The 22,332-nt window shown below is 33.3% G+C and overlaps 1 protein-coding gene across 5 annotated transcripts in view; it reads right to left on the reverse strand.

Moving 5' to 3' along the window:
* The window catches only part of LOC128238487 (uncharacterized), a 67,984-nt gene that overhangs the window by 12,750 nt on the left and 32,902 nt on the right, over positions 1–22,332 (reverse strand). For 4 of the 5 annotated variants that reach the window (XR_008261715.1, XM_052954473.1, XM_052954464.1 and 1 more), the window contains exons 12-29: positions 20,822–21,001; positions 20,189–20,368; positions 19,556–19,735; positions 17,581–17,760; positions 16,944–17,123; positions 15,004–15,183; positions 14,367–14,546; positions 11,666–11,751; positions 11,326–11,341; positions 10,988–11,070; positions 10,668–10,683; positions 9,375–9,455; positions 8,891–8,971; positions 8,359–8,439; positions 7,668–7,735; positions 7,074–7,089; positions 4,717–4,896; positions 4,088–4,267 (exon numbers count right to left, since the gene is read on the reverse strand). Coding sequence is in view for 4 of the 5 variants with exons in the window: in XM_052954473.1 (XP_052810433.1) it covers positions 4,088–4,267; positions 4,717–4,896; positions 7,074–7,089; positions 7,668–7,735; positions 8,359–8,439; positions 8,891–8,971; positions 9,375–9,455; positions 10,668–10,683; positions 10,988–11,070; positions 11,326–11,341; positions 11,666–11,751; positions 14,367–14,546; positions 15,004–15,183; positions 16,944–17,123; positions 17,581–17,760; positions 19,556–19,735; positions 20,189–20,368; positions 20,822–21,001 (2,148 nt within the window). In the remaining variant the exon portion in view is untranslated. The remainder of the gene's footprint in view (positions 1–4,087; positions 4,268–4,716; positions 4,897–7,073; positions 7,090–7,667; positions 7,736–8,358; positions 8,440–8,890; positions 8,972–9,374; positions 9,456–10,667; positions 10,684–10,987; positions 11,071–11,325; positions 11,342–11,665; positions 11,752–14,366; positions 14,547–15,003; positions 15,184–16,943; positions 17,124–17,580; positions 17,761–19,555; positions 19,736–20,188; positions 20,369–20,821; positions 21,002–22,332) is intronic. The other variant, XM_052954482.1, reaches the window with a different exon arrangement.

The following is a 22,332-nucleotide window of genomic DNA, read 5'->3' on the forward strand; positions in this document are numbered from 1 at the left end:
TGTTGTGCAAATACACATTATTATGTGTATTTTATCTTAGATTCATTGCCCTTTGATTACTTTTAAAATTGTATCTCTTTGCTGGGTCAAGTCAACTTTAGTCCAAAACACCATTTGAGTTTATGGTTTTGACTTAACGAACATGTTTTAGAGTTTTTGCCATTCGATCACAAGACGGTATACATCCAGTGATATAATCAGTCAGACCAGTTTTAAACATTGGGTCAGCCATAACTGTTTTCTTGTTGTTAAGATTTCTATCAAATTTCACAGATTTGTAGAGTCCTTAAGATTGGTGGATCTTACATTAAATTTAAGTTAATATCATCTCAAAGATAACTAAGCATTCAGGCCGTTGTTGTCTAATTCAGCTTTCTTAAGTGTTAAAGCCATAACTCTGAAGTGTTTACAATTTGTGCTCTGCTCTCAGTGGTAAAAGCCTGACTTACAGGTCAATGTTGTCTTAATTTAAATGATATGATGCTGAATTTAATAATGATGTCCCTTATAATTACATACCTTTTAAGTAAAATAATTTATTAAGATCAAGTCCAATCTCATTTATTTGGCAACTGTTAACATGTGACTCACATCCTCAAAACCTTTCACTACAATCACTATGCTTATTCTTAATAATTATGAGTTTACTTTATGTCTTCTCACTTGTATTAAAACTATATGTCAACCATGTGTTCATGCTAGTACACAGTATTAACCCTACTATTATTCATCTGGTTTCAATTTTTGATTCCACTGTTCAGGGAGAAAAGTAAAAGTTTTCATGGTACAGAAAACAATGACAATTCCAATTGTGGACGAAAGGAAGAGGCATTTCCTAAGTAATGTATTTTTAAGTGTCTTAGAACTGTTTATACTGACCTTCTTCCAAATTCTTTTTCTAATTTTGCAAGTTTTGTTAAATAAATTAATGTTTTGATAGCTGAAGTTATATTTACTCATTTAGAACAAAGCCTTGCTTACAGGCATGTTGAACAAATGCAATTGTTGGGTAAGTAGTGTTAAAATATTTCATTGTTTTTGCACCACTGCATTTGAACAAGCAAAAGCCAAAACTAACAGAAAGGTGTCTTAGTGTAAATAATTATGATGCAAACAATATGATGTCACAGTTAAGTTTGTTTTTTTTTTGGTGTAGATTTTTATTTTTTTTGGTGTAGATTTTTATGTTGCATATGACTTATCTTACTTTGAATTTTAACTAAGGAGAAACTGATTATTGTTAAATATTTGTTTTCAACTAGAAGCTTGTGAATAATCATTATTTACACAGTTATGATATTTGACTTCAGGATTGGGGTCCGGCCATTGTAAGTGTGCAATAACTTTAACTTATGCCTTGGTCATAATTTATTAGTTAATACAGTTAAAATATCCAAATGAGCAAACACCATAACAAGAATAATTATTGAGTGATTCCCAGTTTCGATTGTAAAAAGAATTATCAGTCAGCTGCGGTCTCAGCTATATTTTGGCCATGCTTTAATACTTTTGCAACATAGCACAAACGTTCATGATCAGAAAATTGTATGAAGTTAACCAAACATAACAATTACACTACTGACATTAGCTTATCATTATTTTGTATCAGCAAATAAATCATATATCTAGATAAATACCAATGATAGATTAATTTTGAGTGTATTTAAGAATCACCGTGCCCTATTCGAACAGGCATGTTTTAAAACATTAACTAAACTTCGTGTACAACTTACCTTTTTGTTTCCTTTACCTTCGATTTTGTAAGTAAAGAAACATCAATTATAGAGGTTATTTCTCACATATTCGATACTTTAAAGCATAACTTTTTACTTATTCATATCTTAATTTTTTAATTTCGTTTCGTACTAAAGATATGGCAATTAGATATGAGTTCTTGCTGTAATGTATAAGAAATATTGTGTAAAAAAATGTATACAAGTTATCATTTATTATGCATTTCATTTTTGTGTGAGGTTTGTGTTCGGTTCCGTGGCACGATTCCATTCATGTTTACATTTATTAAATCAAGTCAAAGTGGCTTTAAAGGGAAAAGGGGACATATTACATGTTAGCATTATGAGTCAAAATGCCATGTATGTTTGCTTGTCAAAAAATCCAGACCCATTCTGGGAGGGGGAGGGTCTTAGAGATATTATGTTTAATGTAAACCATAAGCTGAATAAGTTAATTCTAGATCAGATGTATTTGTGGGGTAAATATCAAGTTCCATTTGATGATTTTAAATGTGTAGGAATATCCTTTAAAGCTGCACTCTCACAGATATACCATTTTTACAACTTTTTTATTTTTTGTCATGGAAAGAACACATTTTTGCGTTAATATCTGCAATGCAATGATATAAGATTGCTGACAAAAGATCAGAACGTAGATTTTCATTTCTCCGTTCGAATATTAATGTTTTATGGCTTAAACCACTAACTAACGGTTAAAGAAAAATGCATAAAACATCAATTTTTGAACTTAAATATTAAAATCTGCGATCTTATTTTTTGTCAGCAGTCTTATATGACTGGTTTCCATGGATTTTAGCAAAAATTGGCTCGTTCCAAGACAAAAAATAAAAAGTTGTCAAATCGTTCAATTTGTGAGAGTGCAGCTTTAAACCACAACAAACTATACGGAAAATCAAATACCTTATCTAAAAACCAAATGTGCATTTATATATAAATATATAAATTCTGCTTCTTCTAACAATCTTGTACTGTTTTGTCTATTACCTGTGATATTTCAACATAAATGTCTATGTTTGAGACCTTTCAGCTGTTTAATAAATCTGATGAATTTGATAACCGGTATATCATTTTGTGAAGTGCACCCAGACTCTTAAATACTGTCTATTTGGATTTTTTTGTATCATTCTATTTATGGCGGATGAAGGTTTACGATCATATATGAATATTTTTTTTGGATTATTTATTGATTTACATAACCATAAGTAATTCTGCTAAATCTTATTTTCAATTATGAAGTTTTTATGAAACTGCCTTTTTATATATTGTGCATATGTGAATCCTTTTGATTAGTTTTTTTACATAGTGTTTTGACATAGGTTTATATGTAAATTAAAAATTGTGTTGTCCTAGACACAACTTCATACTAATAGCCAAATCAAAATCATGAAAGTATACACTTCCAAACGTTCTTGGCTTTAGATTGTCATGCCATTTTTTTATAAGATGCCTTTAAGTGTATTGTATGGGGTTTGTGTGAAATATAAAATGTAATAAAAATCATTGTGCTTTAAAGTTGTATTATCATGCCTTCATCAGCATTTGTTGAAATAAGGAGAAAACTGAGCACTGAAATTTCCTTCACTAAAAATTTGGTTAAATGTTCGAGCGCACAAAACGAACTGCTTTAACCGAAAAAGTGTTTTATGGTGACCAAGCATATAGTATACACTGGTAAAATGTTCGAGCGCTCAAACAAAATGCTTGTACTGAAAAGTGTTAGGGTGGCCAAACAAATTGCTTTTACAGGATAATGTTCCAGCTCGCAAACAAAATGCTTTATATGAAAGTGTAGGGCGCCCAAACAAACTACTTTTGAAGGTATTAAATAAATGTTTGGGCGCTCAAACAAAATGCATTGAGTAAAAATTGTTTGGACGCCCAAAACAAATGGCCTGCTCAGTCCCACTACATGAGATCATTTCTTTGTGTAAAGATTCTCTATGTTTGAGACCAAAGAAATTGAAAATGGACATGGACCACAAATTGCCAACACTTACAAATCGCTTGAACCAACCACTCGCATTCAAACCGGTCATCTTACTATAATTTTGTTTTGGCGCTATTTTTAGTCTCTCTGAGTCAGGATTTTCAATTTTCGAGCGCTCAAACAAGTAAATTTCCAAATTGCTAAGAAAATGAAAATTGAAGCTGATTCTTGATGTGATTCTTTAAAACTTATTTGTTGAATTTAAGGTACAACAAAGACAAATCCTATTTGATTATATATTCACTTATGATAGGTATAAAGATGAATTTAGAAAGAAATAGCAAGAATTAACAATTAAGATAGAGCAACGTACAAAAAATAAGATAATATATATATATATATATACTTTTTGTCGGGGCTCCCTTATACTTGGGAACATCCTGCGGGATAACGTCAAGCGCGGTGTGTTCCGACTGATGTTGAGGGTTATCGATTCTCCTCTGGCTGGCCACTGCCTTCGTATCGGCGATGCCACCGGTGACGTCGGTGCTTTCTGTCATGTCACTCATCGCTGGGCCGTCGGAGTCTAAATTGAGTAATAAATGTAAGTCCGATTTGTTGAACAGCACACATGTAACTCGATGTTTAGTATTACAAACACTTTACTATTGATTAGTGATTTAATATTATCCGAAACCGTAGAATTACTGTTCCTTGGACATCTATACGGACATTTACCTGTGAAGCAAATGATTTACTACCACAATCACTAATATGTTTCATTTTCTTATCTTCAATATTCTTATGTTTGCCCTCGTATAATTTAAGGTAACAAAAATCATTCATGAACATCCTTAGTCAAAATTATTTGGTTAGACAGCCACGTCAATTGTCAAAATCTGTAAAAGAACGCAAGAAATGTATGTTTTGGGATTATTATAAAGGTAAATACTATTTGAATTGAGTATAAGTATTTACATTAAGACGTAACAACGAAGATATAGTTACGTACAGGAAGATAATATATGTGTATACCTTTTTTCGGGGATCCCTTATACACGGTAACATCCGATGGGATGACGACGAGCGCGGTCTGTTCCGACTGATGTTTAGTGGTATCGGTAGTCATCTGGCTGACCACTTCCTCCGTCCCGGCGATGTCAGCGGTGACGGCGGCGCTCTCCGCCATGTCACCTATAGCTGGACCGTTGGATCCTGAATTGATAAACACATGCGAGTCCGATTCGTTGAACAGCACACAGTTAACTCAATGTATAATGTTGCTAAACTTATAACTCTATGTTTACTATTGATAATTACTATAATTGCATCCGAAAACGGAGAATTACAGTTCCTTGGATACGGACTTTTAATCTGTGAAACACATGTTTCTCTTCTTCATTCACTTTATATGTTTGTAATATTAATAATGTATTTTTAATATGAAAATTATGTTAATTTTTAAAACCTCTCACGTGACGAAATAACTCCATCGTTTTATATTGGAATGATTATGTCATGCCGGTATAAAGTTTCGAGAAATCGTGAAAAACAAACTTACTAACACTGATGAAGCGTCCAATTAATCGAAACAATGACTTATAAAAATGTCCGGCTAACATTTCAACAACTCGGGTAGTTTTCTGTCGAAACTAGTATGTAAACTTTTTGAATCTAATAATTTCATAATCCAGATTTTTATTGATTGATGCCTAATAATTTTAAAATAGTACAAATTATAACTTAGATGAACCTGAATAGGCATACAAAACATAATCTGAGTTTTGTGAATAAGGTACACAGAACGACATTAAGTATACACTGTGTCGTCTAAAATGCTAACAGTTTGTTAATGTGACTTAGTGACCTTTATATATTAGCATGGATCATGATTTAATTGCTCATTAATAATAGAGACAGATATTATGGACACCTTTCATGAGGTATGGGTAGAATACGTTGTCTCTTCTTAATCTATTTGTTAATTTATTTTTTCCGTTATTTGATCTAGTGGTCTGCGACTAGACATTAGTCATAACTTAACACACAGGATACATATACTACGTTTCATAGAAATTGGTCGGAAAAAGAGGAACAACTCAAATAATGACGATGGACAAATATGACTGAAATCATGTGAACTAAACTTCACAGTCTGAACAATATTTATGTTAAGTGTACTAAAAATATGTTTAACTAGTTAAGATATATGCTAACATATTTTAGTGTCTAATTGTCAAGGGTCATTTTTCTAGTATAACTGACACAAAAGTTAAGCAATGTTCAATGTGTTTAACAGTAATGTTTGACTTTCCACTAAACAACTTTCAAAGTGGCCACCTAGATCTTCTGAAATAAAAATAGCAGATATTTAAAGATTCGTGCAATCGACCCGATCTAAATTATTCATGCGCAACGTTTTTGCTGAAATTTAATGATAAAATATAATTTAGAGTTAAGGAAATATGGTTACTTTAGAATGGTCACCAACACACACAAAAGTCGCATTGGGCATTACATAATTTCAATACAATTCAACACCAATTGAAACTGATTTTGAAAATTAAACATGTTAAAGCATAAAGCAGAATTTAGCTGAACATCTCTTTAAATATATGAACACGTTTTGAAATTGTTTTAACGTTGACAGTCATAATGCTTGTTAATCGAAATACCTTTAGTTTTGAGAGTTTAACAGACTCGCATTTCAATGCAAATGCGAGCAGAAATTCATTAGCTTACAGGTGCGGATCCTGGATCCAAGGGGCCTAACTTAGAAACGTAACCTTTTGACTTGAATCCTCCATCATAACCTTTTTTGGTTTAAAATGATGGCAGGGGGATCGTGGGTTCTCAACCACAGGGAGCGGTATGGAAAGTTTCATTAATGTCACATTCACAGATGCTATAATTTTTAAGGTTTACTTTTGGTCTATTTTCAACTGAAATGGTGGTAATTGGACGTTCAGTTACTCTAGGGCTTCCTTTGCAGATATGATATAATCGGCTTGAGTAAATCGCTATTGATACAAAACCGAAATAGACGTTTACCTGTAATTTATCGTTTTGACTTCGATGTATAGAGTACTGGATTGAAAGTCACAGACACCTTGTGGTCGACCAGATAAAACAAAGCATATAGGGCTCGGCAGCTTCACTGCATAGGCCAAGCAAATAAAATATATTCAAATTGCTCTTACAAAGTTCTTGCAATAAACCCATGTGTACAAAACGTTTTTCATCTTTGTGCCATTGTGTAGTTGGGCATATTATGAAAACCCTTTTTTCAAGGGTGTATTGAGACAAAAATAACTTTTGGAGAAGATAATCGAATGAAATGCTCCCAAACTACTTAAAACAAATATATGTATGACAAAAAGTAGTTCGCTTACCTTGAACACCCGACTCCTATAAACAAAAAGAGTTTTGTTTAATTTGCAAGTATCATAAATTTAAAATGCTATATAGTACGGAATGAAATAAATGGCTATTCTGGTATCTAATATAAAAATATATAATTATACTGTATGTCCCATGATGAAAAATCTGATTGAGTATAAATTTTCTCAATTAATGCAGAATTATGAGATAGTTTAAATACTTTATAGCGCATTAGAAAATATCAAACAAATAAATATCAAACAGTCCAGCAGTACAGGTTTCCATCTATATTTGATGTATAGTTAACGGGCCTGTTTTACTGTTAATGTAAGAATTCAAAATTACTATGACAAAAATGGATATCATCGAGGGTCGTTGAGTTCATAATTGCTAGCATGATGCATTTAACAATAAATAGAAGATATTTCATGCCCTAGGCTAAACAATGCTATATACATTGACATGGCACTTTTTGACTAAACAGTGATCAATTTACATATATATTATATATATATATATATATATATATATATATATATATATATATATATATATATATATATATATATATATATATATATATATATATATATATGAATTCATACCTTTTTATAAACCCGAGGAGCATATAATTGATAAGCGCGTGGTTGTCCAACAGGAGGAGCCTTTGGCACTTAAAGTAGAAATGTATGTCTTAAATCCGGTTTAATTTCTAAATATACGTTTCCCAGAAAGACATATTTGCTAAATATACATATATGTTTTCTGAACAGTTGAAAATCGTTGAAAAATGTATTTTTTGCGTGTTATATGATAAACATCACAGTTTACTATTCCCCAATCGTTTATGAGATTATACCATATCATGTCTCCATTCAGTTTATATCAAAGAAATCTAAAATTATAGCATTATGTCCAAACAATTCGACTATCAGAAGGAAAATAAGGCTGGGATGTTATTAAACTATCGGGTTGTAGATGAAACAGACACTGTTTAAAAAAGCAATACTCAATGTGATATATCTAGTGCTTTCTTACCTGATACTTTTTGCATCTGTAAATGATGTTATGTTTATGAAAATATCTTTAGGGAATGTTATGTTAGTCGTTTAATGTGTGGTGTTGTATCACTTCGAGTTGATTGCGTGAAATCATTCCGTCCAAAACCGCAAGTAACGAAAGGTGGTGCGTTTGAAAAGATCGATCGACTAACGTAGTATTTATTTTGTTTCATACTTAGAATGTTTAAATAAATATAAGTTTTCTTTAAATCAATCATTTAAATTCGACCTTTACCTTCAACATCATTTGAAGAGACTTCCTTTGAACTGCTGGTCACACTGTGATGAGGTTGTTGCGTGTCTGTTGCCCTTAAACCTGCAAAGTGCATTTCGAGGGGAGGATTATTCGCTGATTGCTCGTCAAATTGCGCATGCAAGTCTTGCATAGATGTATACATTAAACAAATATAGAACATTTGGATAATAATACACCATACAAATACTAACAAATAGTTAACAGCTCTAAATGCCATGTTAATGTTTGAGTTGGTAGTTGTTAGATCATATATTGCAGTATCGCTCATTACAAATTAGCACGTATGGTGTTTTGCGGTTTTAAATAATGAGAAATAATGTGAATGCCTTAATCCTCCTAAAACAAAAAGTCAAAACTTAATATAGGAATAGTATGTTAGTCGGTTATTTTGTGGTGGGTGGTGCATTTTAAAAGATCAATCGACTAACGTAGTATTTATTTTGTTTCATATTTAGAATGTTTAAATAAATATAAGTGTTCTTTAAATCAAGCATTTAAATTCGACCTTTACCTTCAACATCATTTGAAGAGACTTCCTTTGAACTGCTGGTCACACTGTGATGAGGTTGTTGCGTGTCTGTTGCCCTTAAACCTGCAAAGTGCGTTCCGAGGGGAGGATTATTCGCTGATTCCTGATAGAATATTTGGATAATAACACACCACACAAATACTAACAAATAGTTAATCGCTCTAAATGCCATGTTAATGTTTGAGTTGGTAGTTGTTAGATCATATATTGCAGTATCACTCAGTACAAATTAGCACGTATGGTGTTTTGCGGTTTTAAATAATGAGAAATAATGTGAATGCCTTAATCCTCCTAAAACAAAAAGTCAAAACTTAATATAGGAATAGTATGTTAGTCGGTTATTTTGTGGTGGGTGGTGCATTTTAAAAGATCAATCGACTAACGTAGTATTTATTTTGTTTCATATTTAGAATGTTTAAATAAATATAAGTGTTCTTTAAATCAAGCATTTAAATTCGACCTTTACCTTCAACATCATTTGAAGAGACTTCCTTTGAACTGCTGGTCACACTGTGATGAGGTTGTTGCGTGTCTGTTTCCCTTAAACCTGCAAAGTGCGTTCCGAGGGGAGGATTATTCGCTGATTCCTGATAGAATATTTGGATAATAACACACCACACAAATACTAACAAATAGTTAATCGCTCTAAATGCCATGTTAATGTTTGAGTTGGTAGTTGTTAGATCATATATTGCAGTATCACTCAGTACAAATTAGCACGTATGGTGTTTTGTGGTTTTAAATAATGAGAAATAATGTGAATGCCTTAATCCTCCTAAAACAAAAAGTCAAAACTTAATATAGGAATAGTATGTTAGTCGGTTATTTTGTGGTGGGTCGTGCATTTTAAAAGATCAATCGACTAACGTAGTATTTTTTTCGATCATACTTAGAGAGTTTAAATAAGTATAAAAAATTTTTTTTAAATTAATCAATTAATTTCGACCGGCAGACATCCCATCTGTAGGATTAGGTTTGCGCATGCGCATTAATGTTATGAGTGTCAGGAAACAACAAACACTTTGTTTACTTCGAATGTCCATTGTTTTTATTCGTGAAACAATATATATGAAAAAGTAACAGGTAACAAATTAAAGAATATACAACTTAGACAAGTTACCTTCAACCTCATTTGTAGAGACTTCTATTTGAACTTCTGTATGGTTTTATGCGGTAAAAAGAGTGAGAAGGGATGTGAAGGCAAGCTACAAAACCTTAAATACATCTTGGTGAGGAACCGAGAGAAAAATATGATTATAAAATATTACGCAGAAAATGGAAATATTTGAACTAACAGACCGTGCATTACTTAGTCAAAACTTCCTCAGCCAATATCGGGTTGCATTTGAATAACTTTACACTAGCAATACACTTGTGAAATGAAAGCAATGTTCACATATACTTGTTAGTACATATTGGTTTATCAGTAACTGTTATGAAATTAGCTGACTGCATTAAACATTCATCATTCTAAGGTAATGAAAGGCACTTATCGTTTAAAGTTTGAGGGCACTAAAATATTTATGGATTCGATTTTTGTCTGTGAACAGAACTGTAAAACTTCTCGTCGCACCAATAGCCTTCAGTGCATTTATTATTCTTTGTAAAGTTATGTAGATGATTTTTTTATGAAATACTAAGAAAGCGTACTTCGTATATACATGCATTTCGAGAAAGAACAAGTGACAAAATTGCTATGAATATTTCTACAAACCTTCCAGTTCAAATATATAAAGCATTGGATGAAAATATCTCTTACCTGGTACTTGTGATTCCTGAAAAACAAGTAATACTGGTAGTGTATGAAATTAGTACATATAAGCCTGGTTTTGTAAATGATGAAGTGTCAACAGAAATGCATATTTAATTACAAAATAACTCTATGAATAAACATAATTTTATCATACTGATTTCTCTAATCATGGTCGGAAAAAGTCGAGATGAAACGAAATGTGTTGATATCATTGACAGAAGCGCACGTTAATGTGAGTTGCATGTGATATGTGAAAAATATAATAAAGTTTAAAGTGTATTCTTTTGAAATATCGTTCGCGTGTTTCAAAAACAAGTAAATTATACCGTGATATTGGTGTTAGCATCAATGATCGAACAAGGGGATTGCTGGTTGACAGGAACATTTGGTTTCGGTTGTTGTGTCATAGCTGAAAATACAAATGTGCAATAGACTACCGAAAAGTAAACAAAAGACGTGCATCAATTGTTTTAATGTCCTTCAAATCGTTTCATACTGTAAGATGTAATACGTGTTTGTAAAAAAGATTTAAATCATGGTACAGGTATAAAGTTAAATATATTATGATGATTTTATCAATGTATACTTTTAACAAAAAGACATCATATGAAATGCTTTCAATCCGCCTATAAGAAATGAAGGCATCTGAAAAGAAATATCTTACCTGGTATTTCCGACACCTGAAGACGAAAGAGTGTGTGTTAAAATGCAAGTATTACGGGTGAACAATATTATATCAATGAATGATTTAAATGGCAAATGAGAGTGTATGAACAAATCATTTTTTGTCCAGCTACCTTCCCTTGCAATAACCGCATATAGTCCTCCTAGATACATCGTTGATATAGCTGGCAGTAGCTCATGTGCGTCGACGAAATATGAGGAAAATTTCATAATATCAATGATAATTATACAAAAAACTGAAGGATACTTTTCTAATTCTAATTAATAGGAACGCGTCCTTTCGAATGTCTAGGCGTGATATAAAAGCGTTTCAAATATACCTTTTTACTGTCTTCATGGCCACCCATAGTACTCAAGGATTTGGGCTTGACTGCTTCATTCGGTTTTGTCGGTGGTGATGTTGTGACTGCAAAAACAATTGAGCAAAAATCAATAAAAACTTGATAATACAGTTACTCAACATTGCTTTCTGATACTTTTCTTATGTTTCAAGATGTAATCTACTATGTACGTGTAAATTTTGTTTTAAAGTTTAAACTAATTTAACAGGTATGACATGTTGTTAATGATAATATGATTTAAACCTTTAACAGATTTGGAAGACGACCGCTATCACTCTCAGGTACCACATACACACGTTTTATGGACCTTGTAAGTCTTATATGGTTATATTTGTTATAATTAATGGATATGAGTATATTATTGGCTTATTCCTCATTAACTACTTTAAATCCAAGGAAACTCCTGTTTGAAAGATCATTCGAACATTCTACTATAATGAGCCTCTGTTAAAGTATATGCTATATGGATGTGTTTTATTGTGACATAATGTGTCTCTCCTCAAAGTCTGAAAAGGCTTAAATCACTTGCTTCGAAAATGGCCAATTACTTGGCTACTGGCCCTTTTCTTATATATTTCTTCTAGTGTTGTCTTAAACAATAAACCAGTTGGAGCAATGAACCCCGCGGAGCGCACAAACGTGGCAAAGTATATATCAGAAGAACACTTAACAAAGACTACATTGTTGTATTTTTTTTAATATCCAGAAGTAGTATCTTTTAATATGACTATGGGAAACCTGCCATTCATTGTACCTAATCGAAGACATAACCAAGTCGGCTCAAGACAAAAGGTTATTTTCAAGTTCAATATTTGGGTATAGAGAAAAAAGGATTCAAGAACAAAGGTACCCATTCCTCTTAAACGAAATGCACATTTAATTAAAATTGGAATAGTTTAAATTTAACACGATTGAAATAGTCAAATAAAATATCAAGTTCCATTTGATGATTTTAAATGTGTAGGGTTATCCTTTAAAGCTGCACTCTCACAGATATACCATTTTTACAACTTTTTATTTTTTGTCATGGAAAGAACATATTTTTGCGTTAATATCTGCAATCCAATGATATAAGATTGCTACCAAAGATCAGATCGTAGATTTTCAGATCGTTAGCAGTCTTATATGACTGGTTTCCATGGATCTTCGCAAAAATTGGCTCGTTCCAAGACAAAAAATAAAAAAAGTTGTCAAAACGTTCAATATGTGAGAGTGCAGCTTTAAACCACAACAAACTATATGGAAAATCAAATACCTTATCTAAAAATCAAATGAGCATTTATATATAAATATATAAATCTGCTTCTTCTAACAATCTTGTACTGTTTTGTCTATTACCTGTGATATTTCAACATAAATGTCTATGTTTGAGACCTTTTAAGCTGTTTAATAACTCTGATAAATTTGATTACCGATATATCATTTTGTAAAGTGCACCCCGACTCTTAAATATTGTATATTTGGATTTTTTTGTATCATTCTATTTATGGCGGATGAAGGTTTACAATCATATATTTTTTGGATTATTTATTGATTTACATAACCATAAGTAATTCTGCTAAATCTTATTTTCAATTATGAAGGTTTTTTTATGAAACTGCCTTTTTATATATTGTGCATATGTGAATCCTTTTGATTAGTTTTTTTACATTGGGAATTGTGTTGTCCTAGACACAACTTCATACTAATAGCCAAATAAAAATCATGAAAGTATACACTTCCAAACGTTCTTGGCTTGAAATGTTGAAATAGGGAGAAAACTGAGCACTGAAACTTCCTTCACTTAAAATCTGGTTAAATGTTCGAGCGCTCAAACGAACTGCTTTAACCGAAAAAGTGTTTTGGTGACCAAGCATATAGTATACACTGGTAAAATGTTCGAGCGCTCAAACAAAATGCCTGTACTGAAAAGTGTTAGGGTGGCCAAACAAATTGCTTTTACAGGAAAATGTTCCAGCTCTCAAACAAAATGCTTTATATGAAAGTGTAGGGCGCCCAAACAAACTGCTTTTGAAGATATTAAATAAATGTTTGAGCGCTCAAACAAACTGCATTGAGTAAAAATTGTTTGAACGCCCAAACAAACTGGTTTCACAGGCAAATGTTCGAGCGCTCAACCAAACCACCAACACTGACAACTAATGTAATCGCTTGAACTATTTAACCATTCTATCAATCTTCATATCATTTTGTTTGAGCGCTCAAACAATTTGACCTGCTCAGTCCCACTACATGAGATCATTTCTTTGTGTAAAGATTCTCTATGTTTGAAGCCTAAGAAATTGAAAATGGAAATGGATTCTTGGAAAATATTTGATCGCTCAAAAATATTGCCACCACTTACAAATCGCTTGAACCAACCACTCGCATTCAAACCGGTCATCTTACTATAATTTTGTTTGGGCGCTAAGTGTTAGCCTCTCTGAGTCAGGATTTTCAATTTTCGAGCGCTCAAACAAGTACATTTCCAAATTGCTAAGAAAATGAAAATTGAAGCTGATTCTTGATGTGATTATTTAAAACTTATTTGTTGAATTTAAGGTACTAGAAAGACAAATCCCATTTGATTATATTTTCACTTATGATAGGTATAAAGATGAATTTAGAAAGAAATAGCAAGCATGAAATTAACATTTAAGATAGAGCAACGTATAAAAAATAAGATAATATATATATTTACTTTTTGTCCGGGCTCCCTTATACTTGGTAACATCCGGCGGGATAACATCAAGCGCGGTGTGTTCCGACTGATGTTTAGGGGTACCGATTCTCCTCTGGCTGGCCACTTCCTTCGTATCGGCGATGGCACCAGTGACGTCGGTGCTTTCTGTCATGTCACTCATCGCTGGGCCGTCGGAGTCTAAATTGAGTAATACATATTTACAAGTCCGATTTGTTGAACAGCACACATGTAACTCGATGTATAGTATTACAAACACTTTACTATTGATTAGCGATTTAATATTATCCGAAACCGGAGAATTACTGTTCCTTGGATATCTATACGGACATTTACCTGTGAAGCAAATGATTTACTACCACAATCACTAATATGTTTCATTTTCTTATCTTCAATATTCTTATATTTGCCCTCGTATAATTTAAGGTAACAGAAATCATTCATGAACATCCTTAGTCAAAATTATTTGGTTAGACAGCCACGTCAATTGTCAAAACCTGTAAAAGAACGCAAGAAATGTATGTTTTGGGATTATTATAAAGGTAAATACTATTTAAATTGAGTATAAGTATTTACATTAAGACGTAACAACGAAGATATAGTTACGTACATGAAGTAAAATAATATATGTGTATACCTTTTGTCGGGGATCCCTTATACACGGTAACATCCGATGGAATGACGACGAGCGCGGTCTGTTCCGACTGGTGTTTAGTGGTATCGGTACTCCTCTGGCTGACCACTTCCTCCGTCCCGGCGATGTCAGCGGTGACGGCGGCGCTCTCCGCCATGTCACCCATCGCTGGACCGTTGGATCCTGAATTGAGCAACACATGCGACTCCGATTTGTTGAACAGCACACAGTTAACTCGATGTATAATGATGCTAAACTTATAACTCTGTTTACTATTGATAATTACTATAATTGCATCCGAAAACGGAGAATTACAGTTCCTTGGATACGGACTTTTAATCTGTGAAACACATGTTTCTCTTCTTCATTCACTTAATCTGTTTGTAATATAAATAATGTATTCTTAATGTGAAAATTATGTTAATTTCTAAAACCTCTCACGTGACGAAATAACTCCATCGTTTTATGTTGGAATGATTGTGTCATGCCGGAATAAAGTTTCGAGAAATCGTGAAAAACAAACTTACTAACACTGATGAAGCGTCCAATTAATCGAAACAATGACTTATAAAAATGTCCGGTTAACAATTCAACAACTCGGGTAGTTTTCTGTCGAAACTAGTTTGTAAACTTTTTGTATCTAATAATTTCATAATCCAGTTTTTTATTGGTTGATGCCTAATAATTTTAAAATAGTACAAATTATAACTTAGATGAACCTGAATAGGCATACAAAACATCATCTGAGTTCTGTGAATAAGGTACACAGAACGACATTAAGTATACACTGTGTTGTCTAAAATGCTAACAGTTTGTTAATGTGACTTAGTAGCCAAATAACAATCATGAAAGTATACACTTCCAAACGTTCTTGGCTTTAGATTGTCATGCCATTTTTTTTATAAGATTCCTTTAGGTGTATTGTATGGGGTTTGTGTGAAATATAAAATGTAATAAAAATCATTGTGCTATTAACGTTGTATTATCATGCCTTCATCAGCATTTGTTGAAATAGGGAGAAAACTGAGCACTGAAACTTCCTTCACTAAAAATCTGGTTAAATGTTCGAGCGCTCAAACGAACTGCTTTAACCGAAAAAGTGTTTTGGTGACCAAGCATATAGTATACACTGGTAAAATGTTCGAGCGCTCAAACAAAATGCCTGTACTGAAAAGTGTTAGGGTGGCCAAACAAATTGCTTTTACAGGAAAATGTTCCAGCTCTCAAACAAAATGCTTTATATGAAAGTGTAGGGCGCCCAAACAAACTGCTTTTGAAGGTATTAAATAAATGTTTGAGCGCTCAAACAAACTGCATTGAGTAAAACTTGTTTGAACGCCCAAACAAACTGGTTTCACAGGCAAATGTTCGAGCGCTCAACCAAACCTCTAACACTAACAACTAATGTAATCGCTTGAACTATTTAACCATTCTATCAATCTTCATATCATTTTGTTTGAGCGCTCAAACAATTTGACCTGCTCAGTCCCACTACATGAGATCATTTCTTTGTGTAAAGATTCTCTATGTTTGAGGCCTAAGAAATTGAAAATGGAAATGGATTCTTGGAAAATATTTGATCGCTCAAAAATATTGCCACCACTTACAAATAGCTTGAACCAACCACTCGCATTCAAACCGTTCATCTTCCTATAATTTTGTTTGGGCGCTAAGTGTTAGTCTCTCTGAGTCAGGATTTTCAATTTTCGAGCGCTCAAACAAGTACATTTCCAAATTGCTAAGAAAATGAAAATTGAAGCTGATTCTTGATGTGATTATTTAAAACATATTTGTTGAATTTAAGGTACTAGAAAGACAAATCCCATTTGATTATATATTCACTAATGATAGGTATAAAGATGAATTTAGAAAGAAATAGCAAGCATGAAATTAACATTTAAGATAGAGCAACGTATAAAAAATAAGATGATATATATATTTACTTTTTGTCCGGGCTCCCTTATACTTTGTAACATCCGGCGGGATAACATCAAGCGCGGTGTGTTCCGACTGATGTTTAGGGGTACCGATTCTCCTCTGGCTGGCCACTTCCTTCGTATCGGCGATGGCACCGGTGACGTCGGTGCTTTCTGTCATGTCACTCATCGCTGGGCCGTCGGAGTCTAAATTGAGTAATACATAATTACAAGTAGGATTTGTTGAACAGCACACATGTAACTCGATGTATAGTATTACAAACACTTTACTATTGATTAGCGATTTAATATTATCCGAAACCGGAGAATTACTGTTCCTTGGATATCTATACGGACATTTACCTGCGAAGCAAATGATTTACTACCACAATCACTAATATGTTTCATTTTCTTATCTTCAATATTCTTATGTTTGCCCTCGTATAATTTAAGGTAACAGAAATCATTCATGAACATCCTTAGTCAAAGTTATTTGGTAAGACAGCCACGTCAATTGTCAAAACCTGTAAAAGAACGCAAGAAATGTATGTTTTGGGATTATTATAAAGGTAAATACTATTTGAATTGAGTATAAGTATTTACATTAAGACGTAACAACGAAGATATAGTTACATACAGGAAGTAAGATAATATATGTGTATACCTTTGGTCGGGGATCCCTTATACACGGTAACATCCGATGGAATGACGACGAGCGCGGTCTGTTCCGACTGATGTTTAGTGGTATCGGTACTCCTCTGGCTGACCACTTCCTCCGTCCCGGCGATGTCAGCGGTGACGGCGGCGCTCTTCGCCATGTCACCCATCGCTGGACCGTTGGATCCTGAATTGAGTAACACATGCGAGTCCGATTCGTTGAACAGCACACAGTTAACTCGATGTATAATGATGCTAAACTTATAACTCTATGTTTACTATTGATAATTACTATAATTGCATCCGAAAACGGAGAATTACAGTTCCTTGGATACGGACTTTTAATCTGTGAAACACATGTTTCTCTTCTTCATTCACTTAATCTGTTTGTAATATAAATAATGTATTCTTAATATGAAAATTATGTAAATTTCTAAAACCTCTCACGTGACGAAATAACTCCATCGTTTTATGTTGGAATGATTGTGTCATGCCGGAATAAAGTTTCGAGAATTCGTGAAAAACAAACTTACTTACACTGATGAAGCGTCCAATTAATCGAAACAATGACTTATAAAAATGTCCGGTTAACATTTCAACAACTCGGGTAGTTTTCTGTCGAAACTAGTTTGTAAACTTTTTGTATCTAATAATTTCATAATCCAGTTTTTTATTGGTTGATGCCTAATAATTTTAAAATAGTACAAATTATAACTTAGATGAACCTGAATAGGCATACAAAACATCATCTGAGTTTTGTGAATAAGGTACACAGAATGACATTAAGTATACACCGTGTTGTCTAAAATGCTAACAGTTTGTTAAAGTGACTTAGTAGCCAAATAACAATCATGAAAGTATACACTTCCAAACGTTCTTGGCTTTAGATTGTCATGCCATTTTTTATAAGATTCCTTTAGGCGTATTGTATGGGGTTTGTGTGAAATATAAAATGTAATAAAAATCATTGTGCTATTAACGTTGTAGTATCATGCCTTCATCAGCATTTGTTGAAATAGGGAGAAAACTGAGCACTGAAACTTCCTTCACTAAAAATCTGGTTAAATGTTCGAGCGCTCAAACGAACTGCTTTAACCGAAAAAGTGTTTTGGTGACCAAGCATATAGTATACACTGGTAAAATGTTCGAGCGCTCAAACAAAAATGCCTGTACTGAAAAGTGTTAGGGTGGCCAAACAAATTGCTTTTACAGGAAAATGTTCCAGCTATCAAACAAAATGATTTATATGAAAGTGTAGGGCGCCCGAACAAACTGCTTTTGAAGGTATTAAATAAATGTTTGAGCGCTCAAACAAAATGCATTTAGTAAAAAATTGCTTGGACGCCCAAACAAACTGGTTTAACAGGCAAATGTTCGAGCGCTCAACCAAACCTCCAACACTGACAACTAATGTAATCGCTTGAACTATCTAACCATTCTATGAATCTTCACATCATTTTGTTTGAGCGCTCAAACAATTTGGCCTGCTCAGTTCTACTACATCAGATCATTTCTTTGTGTAAAGATTCTCTATGTTTGAGGCCTAAAAAATTGAAAATGGAAATGGATTCTTGGAAATTGTTTGATCGCACGAACAAATTGCCACCATTTACAAATCGCTTGAACCAACCACTCGCATTCAAAACCGGTCATCTTCCTATAATTTTGTTTGGGCGCTCGAACGTTTTGGCCTGTTCAGACCCATTCTATGTGTAAGTCTCTCTGAGTCAGGATTTTCAATGTTCGAGCGCTCAAACAAGTGCATTTCCAAATTGCTAAGAAAATGAAAATTGAAGCTGATTCTTGATGTGATTATTTAAAACTTATTTGTTGAATTTAAGGTACTAGAAAGACAAATCCCATTTGATTATATTTTCACTTATGATAGGTATAAAGATGAATTTAGAAAGAAATAGCAAGCATGAAATTAACAATTAAGATAAAGCAACGTACAACAAATAAGATAATATATATATATATACTTTTTGTCGGGGTTCCCTTATACTTGGTAACATCCGGCGGGATAACGTCAAGCGCGGTGTGTTCCGACTGATGTTTAGGGGTATCGATTCTCCTCTGGCTGGCCAATTCCTTCGTATCGGCGATGCCACCGGTGACGTCGGTGCTTTCTGTCATGTCACTCATCGCTGGGCCGTCGGAGTCTAAATTGAGTAATAAACAAAAGTCCGATTTGTTGAACAGCACACATGTAACTCGATGTATAGTATTACAAACACTTTACTATTGATTAGCGATTTAATATTATCCGAAACCGGAGAATTACTGTTCCTTGGATATCTATATGGACATTTACCTGTGAAGCAAATGATTTACTACCACAATCACTAATATGTTTCATTTTCTTATCTTCAATATTCTTATGTTTGCCCTCGTATAATTTAAGGTAACAGAAATCATTCATGAACATCCTTAGACAAGATTATTTGGTTAGACAGCCACGTCAATTGTCAAAACCTGTAAAAGAACGCAAGAAATGTATGTTTTGGGATTAATATAAAGGTAAGTACTATTTGAATTGGGTATAAGTATATACATTAAGACGTAACAACGAAGATATAGTTACGTATAGGAAGTAAGATAATATATGTGTATACCTTTTGTCGGGGATCCCTTATACACGGTAACATCCGATAGGATTACGACGAGCGCGGTCTGTTCCGACTGATGTTTAGGGGTACCGATTCTCCTCTGGCTTTCCAATTCCTTCGTATCGGCGATGCCACCGGTGACGTCGGTGCTTTCTGTCATGTCACTCATCACTGGGCCGTCGGAGTCTAAATTGAGTAATAAATATAAGTCCGATTTGTTGAACAGCACACATGTAACTTGATGTATAGTATTACAAACACTTTACTATTGATTAGTGGTTTAATATTATCCGAAACCGGAGAATTAATTTCCCTTGTATATCTATATGGAAATTTACCTGTGAAGCAAATGATTTACTACCACAATCACTAATATGTTTCATTTTCTTATCTTCAATATTCTTATATTTGCCCTCGTATAATTAAAGGTAACAGAAATCATTCATGAACATCCTTAGTCAAAATTATTTGGTAAGACAGCCACGTCAATTGTCAAAACCTGTAAAAGAACGCAAGAAATGTATGTTTTGGGATTATTATAAAGGTAAATACTATTTGAATTGAGTATAAGTATATACATTAAGACGTAACAATGAAGATATAGTTACGTACAGGAAGTAAGATAATATATGTGTATACCTTTTGTCGGGGATCCCTTATACACGGTAACATCCGATGGAATGACGACGAGCGCGGTCTGTTCCGACGGATGTTTAGTGGTATCGGTACTCCTCTGGCTGACCACTTCCTCCGTCCCGGCGATGTCAGCGGTGACGGCGGCGCTCTCCGCCATGTCACCCATCGCTGGACCGTTGGATCCTGAATTGAGTAACACATGCGGGTCCGATTCGTTGAACAGCACACAGTTAACTCGATGTATAATGTTGCTAAACTTATAACTCTATGTTTACTATTGATAATTACTATAATTGCATCCGAAAACGGAGAATTACAGTTCCTTGGATACGGACTTTTAATCTGTGAAACACATGTTTCTCTTCTTCATTCACTTTATATGTTTGTAATATTAATAATGTATTCTTAATATGAAAATTATGTTAATTTCTAAAACCTCTCACGTGACGAAATAACTCCATCGTTTTATGTTGGAATGATTGTGTCATGCCGGAATAAAGTTTCGAGAAATCGTGAAAAATAAACTTACTTACACTGATGAAGCGTCCAATTAATCGAAACAATGACTTATAAAAATGTCCGGTTAACATTTCAACAACTCGGGTAGTTTTCTGTGGAAACTAGTTTGTAAACTTTTTGTATCTAATAATTTCATAATCCAGTTTTTTATTGGTTGATGCCTAATAATTTTAAAATAGTACAAATTATAAACTAGATGAACCTGAATTGGCATACAAAACATAATCTGAGTTTTGTGAATAAGGTACACAGAACGACATTAAGTATACACTGTGTCGTCTAAAATGCTAACAGTTTGTTAATGTGACTTAGTGACCTTTATATATTAGCATGGATCATGATTTAATTGCACATTAATAAAAGAGACAGATATTATGAACAACTTTCATGAAGTATGGGTAGAATACGTTGTCTCTTCTTAATTTATTTGTTCATTTATTTTTTCCGTTATTTGATCTAGTGATCTGCGTTTAGACATTAGTCATAACTTGACACACTAGGATTCATATACTACGTTTCATAGAAATTGGTAGGAAAAAGAGGAACAACCCAAATATTGACGATGGACAAATATGACAAAAATCATGTGAACTAAACTTCACAATCTGAACAATATTTATGTAAAGTGTACTGAATGTATGTTAAACTAGTTAAGATATCTGCTAAACATATTTTAGTGTCTATTTGTCAAGTTAAGCAATGTTCAATGTGTTTAACAGTAATGTGTGACTTTTCACTGAACAACTTTCAAAGTGGCCACCTAGAACCTCTGAAATGAAAATAGCAGATATTTAAAGATTCGTGCAATCATCCCGGTTTGAATTAGTTATTCATTCGCAACATTTTTGCTGATATTTCATGATAATATATATTTTAGAGTTAAAGAAATATGGTAACTTTGGAATGGTCACCAACACACACACAAAAGTTGCATTTGGCATTACATAATTTCAATACAATTCAACACCAATTGAAACTGATTTTGAAAGTTAAAC

Source organism: Mya arenaria, chromosome 1 (assembly GCF_026914265.1).
Source record: "Mya arenaria isolate MELC-2E11 chromosome 1, ASM2691426v1".
Classification (NCBI taxonomy): domain Eukaryota; kingdom Metazoa; phylum Mollusca; class Bivalvia; order Myida; family Myidae; genus Mya; species Mya arenaria.